Genomic DNA, 8810 nt, shown 5'->3' on the forward strand with positions numbered 1-8810 from the left:
CACATTATGAGAGATGCCAGAAGGGTGTGGTGGTAATGTATTTGGAAAATTAAATGCACTAGGCATAATCCTTATGGGTTTTGATAATTAACTATATAATATCGGTGTAAATATACCATAGTTAACCCATATATTTGAGCTACGGTTGTAGCGTAGAAGGCATCGTTTTAAATGTATCTCATAATGTGGTTGCCTTCACAACAAGATAGCTACTATTGAATTACTTCAAATAAATAACGCTTCTCTAGTAGAGAAGACTACTGTTATTTATTTTCAGCGTACCACCACCCAGACGATCGTTTCGAAGCTTTTTGGCTCCGTCATCAGTGGGCGGGTAGGTAATACAATATGCCATCTCAGTTGCGAAGTTATATCCACATTATGAGAGATGCCAGAAGGGTGTGGTGGTAATGTATTTGGAAAATTAAATGCACTAGGCATAAAATCCTTATGGGTTTTGATAATTAACTATATAATATCGGTGTAAATATACCATAGTTAACCCATATATTTGAGCTACGGTTGTAGCGTAGAAGGCATCGTTTTAAATGTATCTCATAATGTGGTTGCCTTCACAACAAGATAGCTACTATTGAATTACTTCAAATAAATAACGCTTCTCTAGTAGAGAAGACTACTGTAGTCTTCTCTACTAGAGAAGCGTTATTTATTTGAAGTAATTCAATAGTAGCTATCTTGTTGTGAAGGCAACCACATTATGAGATACATTTAAAACGATGCCTTCTACGCTACAACCGTAGCTCAAATATATGGGTTAACTATGGTATATTTACACCGATATTATATAGTTAATTATCAAAACCCATAAGGATTTTATGCCTAGTGCATTTAATTTTCCAAATACATTACCACCACACCCTTCTGGCATCTCTCATAATGTGGATATAACTTCGCAACTGAGATGGCATATTGTATTACCTACCCGCCCACTGATGACGGAGCCAAAAAGCTTCGAAACGATCGTCTGGGTGGTGGTACGCTGAAAATAAATAACAGTAGTCTTCTCTACTAGAGAAGCGTTATTTATTTGAAGTAATTCAATAGTAGCTATCTTGTTGTGAAGGCAACCACATTATGAGATACATTTAAAACGATGCCTTCTACGCTACAACCGTAGCTCAAATATATGGGTTAACTATGGTATATTTACACCGATATTATATAGTTAATTATCAAAACCCATAAGGATTATGCCTAGTGCATTTAATTTTTCAAATATTTGTACATGTAAAACATTCTGCATTACATACGTATATACAGTAAAACCCCGACTTACGCGAACTCGGAGTTACGCGGTTCTTGTTTTTTTTTCATTTGGCAACACTGCCGCCCACTATATTGAAGGTCGTTTTTCATATGTTATCGATATATGGTGCGACGACGGAGAGTGAGAGCGAAAGATGAATAAAATTCAACTTTACTGCAGCATGAGCTGCACACATATGCAAGAATTTGTATTCCAACTGTCATATTTATGTGATTCGAATTCGTGCTCAACGTTTGTTGGAAATTACATCGTTTTCACGAGAGAAATGGATTGCGTCGGTCGAGCCGTATAGTCAGTCCTCGTATAACATGTGTTTACACTACACGAATTCGATCATACACTATTTATAAATACAGTAATGATATCTTATAACACGAACCGAATTGGCTTATGCACGATTCGCCTTTGTGTTTACAAGAAATGGCAGTCGAACGCAGAATCACCCCAACCGAACGCAACACGATAAGAATGAAGAGAAGATTCTGGAAATGTATTTGTTTTAGGGGAAACACATTTCACCATAATAACGTAAAAACCAACACAATTCTAGCTATCGGTATGCAATTAGATCGAGTTTACTACCAGTTTATAACAGATTCCACTAGCAGAAACGCAATTGGATTTTTGTTTTATGGTAGTAACCCCTAGAAATGTGAGGTGTTAATAGTGTATCTCTGCCTTTATGGTGTTGTTTATTCAGTTGCTACATGAGTGCAGCCTTGTTTATGCGTATCAAGCGTGCCTCATTTTGTAATTGTGCTTTATTCCCTAAAAATGAGTAAAATACTTAAAAGGTGTGAAAAGGAAGCATACTGGTGAAGACACTGCAGATTCAGAGAGAAAAAGAAAAGCAATTATCAATAAACAGAGGCGGACTGGATCAAAAATTTATAGTGGCCTCATACTATGGTTTATGGCCAAAATCACACAGGCCCACCGGGGTTTCCGCGGTAAGGCTTATGGCCAGTCGGCCTCTGTCAATAGAGAAAAAATATGAAATTGTGAAACGCTTTGAGCGAAATGAAAGACCATGTGATATTGCACGTGCTACAGGCCTAAATGAGGCAACGGCAAAAGAAAAGCACACACCACCACTTTGCTTATTGGAGGCTTGAAGTGGTGAAACCCATGTTTAGTCTCTAGAGCAAAGGTTCCGGCATCCCCCTCCCCCCATACTTCTCCTTCAACCCTAACCCAAGCACGGTACTAAGTACTATAGGTTCTAATACCTCTTGTGTTTGGGGTTCACATAAAAAAAAAAAAAAAAAAAAAAAACATGACAATTGCAAACTTGACATGTCTCAGCTGAATTGAAAAGGGCTTAAAAATTTTAGAAAACATAGACTACAACGAAGAACGCGTTATAGCTACAAAGCAAGGAATAAAAAAATTATTAGCTTGCTACGAAGAAATTTTGCATGAAAAAAACAAGTCTGTGTTGTCAGACAAATTTGTTAGATTTTATGAAGCCATCGACATCGAAATAACTTTTTTACGTAAGTCATTTATTTTTTTAATACATATTTTGTATTAATATGTATAAAGAACTGCAAGTTTATTAATATTTTTCTTCTAAACTAGTGTTTTTGTTAGTCGTTGGTCCCAATTAAACAAAATTTATATGTATTTATATGCAAAGTTGTACCCCGACTTAAGCGATTTTCGTCGGACCCACCTATCGCATAACTTCGGGGTATTACTGTAGTTATGTGGTAACTACTTGCGTATCAAAATTAAACTTAATTCCAATTAAAATCATGAAAAAAGTGTCGATTTTGGGTTGAACTTTGGCCCTCTTCCAAATAAACTAAAAGGGGTATTAATTTTAAATCCCCACAGCGTTACCACTCAACAATAAAGTCAACCAATCCTTCGCCGCTTTGAACCTGACATGTTTTTTCTTCTTTCAATATGAAATTTCTTTTAGGCATTCATTTCCACAAAAGTCCTGCTTCATCTATGTTAAAAACTTGTTGAGAAGTATAACACAATACCCCTCTTTAATAATTTTAACAAGTTCTTTTTTGAAAGTTTCAGCTCCTTGATCTGCACTTGCAGCTTCTCCCTGGATTTTAAAATTTTCAACCAGCTCTTATAGTTTTAAATGGTTCCACTTTTTTTTTTTTAGGTGAATTTTCTTCAGATCATTATATTGGCTAATCTGTTTTTTTTTTTATGACCACCTGCATCAGATTAGCAGCTAGTTCATGACTGGGCACTATACAATAGTGCACTGGCATTCTGTTTATCACATTCTATTTACAGATTGTCTTGTATTCACTGAACCATAAATTTATTTCGGGACTTCTAAGGGCTTTGTATGCAGATCATTTTATCACTTTAAAGTAAAATCAGTTAGAAACAAACCATTCAGAAATATGTCTACTAACAAAAAGTCTTGATTCGTGAAAAAGTTAATTATTCATGAGTTAGAACATGGTGCAAAAAATGAAATTGTAAAATTTTTTTTTTTTTTTTTTCCCTCCCCTCTCTTTGTCCTCTTCAAGTGTATCGACATTGTAAGAATAATGTTTACATATCGTCACTACTAAAACTTCAATGGTTCGCCACACAAAGTGCTGGATTTTCAAGACTGTCTGATCTTGAAGACTCAAATGGAAAAATTTGCTAAACAATAATTTTAGCGATGATTTTGTGTGTAACAACAGTTGGCTGGATCAAAACAGGCATAACATCATTTATGCAAAAACTAGTGGAGAATCTCAATCTGCAGATACAATAATGGCAAATAAATGGATTGATAGTGTTTGAGCAGAAATCGGGAAAGATTTCAATGATGAAGGCATCTACAGCAGTTGTGCTACTGCAACAGGATCTAGAAAACTTGGGGGCTGAGAAGTGGCAAATGAAGTTTAACATTGACAAATGCAAAGTACTGCATATGGGTAGAAGCAACCTTAGAGGAACATATCAACTGTGTGGTACTACACTTAGGGTGGTAGAAAATGAAAAAGACCTGGGAGCGATGTGCGGTCAGTTTTCTGAGCAATGCAGACAGGTGCTGGTCATGGGTATTGTCAATGATATACAGAAATTTTGCTAGTAGGGAAAAAGGAGGTGATTATCCCTTTGTATAAGGCAAGGGTCAGGCCATGCCTTGAGTACTCCATACAGGTCTGGAGGCCTCATTTTATGAAGGATGTAGAGTTGCTTGAGCATGTACAGAGAAAAGCAAACAAGATTGATGAGAGGAACAAAGGGGTTCTCTTACCAAGGGCTTAATTTCTGCAAATTGCAATGGCTGGAGACTAGGCACCTGCGCAGTGATCTGATTGAGGTCTATAAGGCTTTGAATGGGTTGAGCACTCTGAATTCTGATGGGATTCTTCTGCTTGGTTAGATTACAAACCTGAGGGGCATAAATTCAAAATGAGAAAAGACAGTTGTAGAATAGAGGTGTGGAAATTTGCCTCTAGCCAATGGGTGGTTAATTGCTGGAACAAACTTCCATCTGTCATTGTTGGAAGTTTATAGCTTAAATAAATTCAAGGAGGAACTGGACAACCGTTTAGAAGGAATGGCAGTCGTTTTTTTTTTTTTTTTTGGCTGATGCTACATAAGCTCATACACTTGCTTTCTTGCATCAATATGCCTCTACTAAAAGTCCAATGAAACAGGCTTTTTTATAACTTGACACCTGACAATACCTTTGAATTCAAAGGGGGAAAATGTGTTGGTGGAAAAAAAATCAAAGGCTTGCTTGATGGTGCTTGTATGTACAAATATGACAGGAACTGATTAAAAAAAAACTGTTGGAAAATTGCTAAAACTGTGTTTAAGGAAACTTCCTGTGGATTACACTGCAAACGAGAAAGCTTGGACTTCAGATATTTTTCGGCAATATGTAACTGATTGGCTTGTGGAGATATTCAAAAAAGAAAAATATTTTATTGTAAGTTGATAACTGTCCTGCACATCCCCCAGATTCAAAACTTGTCCAGCATTAAACTAGTGTTTCTGCCTCCCAATACATCAATTTTACAACCAATGAACATAGATGTAATCACAAGTTTGATAGGATTTTATAAAAGATTTCTAGTTCTACATTTGATCAGTCAAAGAGAACAGAAATTTACTGAGTCTATATCAATATTGGATGCTATAAATTTATTGATTGGTGTGTGGAACAGTGTTACCTTGACAACCATATCGAATTGCTTCAAGAAATCAAAATTGAATTCAAAATGTCAGTCGTAGATGATGGAAATGAAGAAAACAAATTACCATTATCCAAATGGTTGCTACGTAACGTAAGTTTTAATACAGATAATTTTGTATGAGTCTATAACAACTTAACTAGTGGTCTTCCTATAGTGACATTGTAGATGCTGTGCTTGAAAAACAAGATTGTGTTGACAGTTGAAAGTGAATCAAAATCAATGCCAACAAGCTCAAGGGGCAATGGACACAGTAAATTTTTTGAGGAAACTGAGGAAGTAATGAGACCAAGTGTTTTAAGGGGAAACTTAAGGAATTTCAAAGTGAAATCTTTAAAACAAACATCAGTTTTAAGATTCGTAAATAGACTAATTGAAATTGTGTTTATTTGTAAATAAAATAGTATTAAATGTTTTTAATTACAGAGAAATAAATTTAGTATTAAGTGTATTGTAGTTTATACAAGCATTAATAGAAATATGTAGGCATACTTATGTTATTTTTTTTCTCTAATATTTCTTTTGAATCTATCTTTTTATGAAGTTGAGAATTTAAAAAATAGGAGGTAGATTTAGCTCAATGCTGATAGTGTTCATTGTTTAACGGCCACTTTTCCGCTATCACTGATGTAGCAGTTATGAGGAAGTTGTTGGTCCCTTGATGCCCGTTATAACCAAGTTCAACTGTATTTTAATTTGTTATCTAGCAAACCTCATTATTGCTTCTATCCACTTATTTTCTTATCAGTGTTGTATTGATAAAGAATAATAATTATCTAATTTGCATCAACTTCTGATGTCTTTGGAAATGATTCCCTTCAATGTAAAAACTTTGCTCCAAAAAAAATTGTTTCCCCATGAGTTTTTGTTGCTTGCTACATTTTGCATTACATGCAAATTACACGCATGCTTGTTATTGCATATTGAATAACTTTTTTTTCCCCCCACTTTCATAGGTAGTGATCATCTTCTAACTCCTGAAGGATTTCTAAGTGATTTGAGGGACCTAAGTGGATGATCTTATTTATTGTTGTTAGTCCATGCAGCCCCCTTTACACCTGTCACTACTCATTGTGCCCAGCTGTTTGCAACACTACTGCAGCGTGTTGTGTGTACAAAAGATATTTGTATAAGTTATTTTCGTACGTATCCCTTTGAGCCTGTTGCTCAGACATGTTCCTGCAGAAAACTGCCAATCAGAGATTTTAATTTATAATAACACAAGCAAAATGGTTGCTGATGTAATTAATCATGTATATTTTTTCCAGAGCTTTATAAAATTTCTGTGAAACAGCTTTTATCTTAAAGTTTATTTTAAGTATAAAGAATTGTGTAAATAGAAATTGATTTTAAAAGAAAGGAGCCTGTAGAGTCAGACATGTTAACACATTCCATCAATATTTACCATTGTTGTGATACCAGATTGTGCTACTATTGTTGCATGTTAGGTAGGTAAATAAAGACTGCATATAAAATGTTGAGTGGTGTCATTTAGTACAATTTGCTTGCTGATAAACCAACCTAAATGAAGTATTACTGTAACTATAAAATGGCTGGGAAAATTACTGTTTTACTGAGTATTCTGTTACACCAACATCTTGCTATATTACTATAGACTTCTTGACAAGGTGTTACAACTGAACTATCAGTAAGTTATTTAGTATCATTTAAACACACTCCATTACAATGTAGTGGTTTGGCATTAGTTTAGATTAAGAAACTTAGTTAAGATTAACTTTGTCTCTTCATTTTGTGCTGTAGTTAGCTCAATTTCAGGCAGGGGGAGTAGGATCCTACTCCTATTGGTTTTTCATCCTTCACATGCAAATTGGCCCACATATACAGACATAATGCATAAACCTTGGCAACTGATACCCTGTGATCAAAGTAATCCTTGCAAAAAAACTACCACAACTAATTTATCTTCCACTATACAAATATTGGGAAAAACCCTTGAAACATATTTGCTTAAGGTGAACCAAAACCCAGAAGCATTAAGTAGCTATATTGAGTTAATATATTAACCACCTTTTGGTATTAAGGCAATCTGAAAAGAAAACTATATGGTGATCTGTCTGTTGCACAAATGTTTCCCCATGATGACAGCTACTTGAAATCAGCTTTAGTCTTCAGATTTAGACATTTAAATCTAAAATAACTCATGAATCTAGAACAAAGGTTGCCAGGGTTTATAAATACTTTTGAAAAATGTAGGGCAAACTCTGCAAGTTTGTCCTAGGTTCAGAAAACAGCTGTTAATTGCCTGGTGTCTTACATCTTCCCTTTTTGACAGTTCTTACAATTAATATGAAAAACTTTTTATGCATTTTTATCCAGTCTTAGTGGTTGAATTCAGAAAATTAAATAAGTCAGTGCCTTGCATTATCTTTTGCCACAATGGCAATCTGACTTATCATATGACATGCTTACTGGAATATATCCCAATTGTGTGAAGCATTTACATATTTAATTTTATCAAGATGTTAAACATTAAATTTTTTTTCTATAAAATAATGGTAATCTTACCATCAGTAATAAACTGTTTCTAAAATTATTTTGGGAAGGAAATGGATATTTAGTTGCATTGTTTGAGATTTCAATCAGCACTACAAAGTGCTGATTGAAAAAAAGAAATTGTTTATCCATGATGACACAGTGAAGTGGTATCTGTAGTGCAATTCTCAAAGCTTTGCTAATTTTTTTTTTTTTTTTTAAATGAGCAACTGGTTTTGAATTACAGAGAGAGAGATGTTTTGGCTTTTGCAGATGAAATTGGACAACTATAGTTAACAGATATAATCAAATTAGTTGGAACCAGATTGATTGAATCATATTCATACTAAAAAAAAATCAAGACAAAACACATTGAAGCTGGGATGCACTGGAAACTTGTTTGGCATGATGCATTTTGCTGCATGGAAGTATGTGCATAGTTTTTCCCCCCTTCAGCAACTCAAGATATGTCATCTACCATCTTTGAGGAAATGAAATTGTTGCCTATTGAATGATGGGATACACATTTAGGTATGTTTTTGTACACTGCAGATAAAACAGTTACTAGTATACAAAAACACTTAGGGTTTTCCTTCTGGCCCAAGATTATTAGAATTAAGGCTTATGTAGAAAAGTTACACACATGCATTATGTTCAGCTTGCATTTAATAGTAACAAGAGGAGACAGATTCCTTGCTGTACTGCCAAAAATGTATGGGACCTTTCCAGAAAAACTAACTTTTGTAAAGCAGAGCAATGCATAACTTCAGATGTGCCAATTCTTACACCAGTTAAATGTTGAGAGGTGTAATGAGCCATATGAGATGAAATAAAGAAAGCATTTTGACAAA

General features: G+C 34.7%; 1 protein-coding gene across 1 annotated transcript in view; it reads left to right on the top strand.

Annotated features, from left to right (window-relative positions):
• The window catches only part of LOC150083908 (protein ROP-like), a 124597-nt gene extending 117771 nt beyond the window's left edge, over window positions 1–6826 (top strand). The window contains exon 15 of the mRNA XM_090374949.1: window positions 6423–6826. Within this exon, the coding sequence (XP_090231075.1) occupies window positions 6423–6484 (62 nt within the window). The 3' untranslated portion in view covers window positions 6485–6826. The remainder of the gene's footprint in view (window positions 1–6422) is intronic.
• Window positions 6827–8810: the final 1984 nt, after the last annotated feature.

This window comes from Mastigoproctus giganteus, chromosome 6 (assembly GCF_048544385.1).
Source record: "Mastigoproctus giganteus isolate SK-2022 chromosome 6, ASM4854438v1, whole genome shotgun sequence".
In the NCBI taxonomy this organism is placed as follows: domain Eukaryota; kingdom Metazoa; phylum Arthropoda; class Arachnida; order Uropygi; family Thelyphonidae; genus Mastigoproctus; species Mastigoproctus giganteus.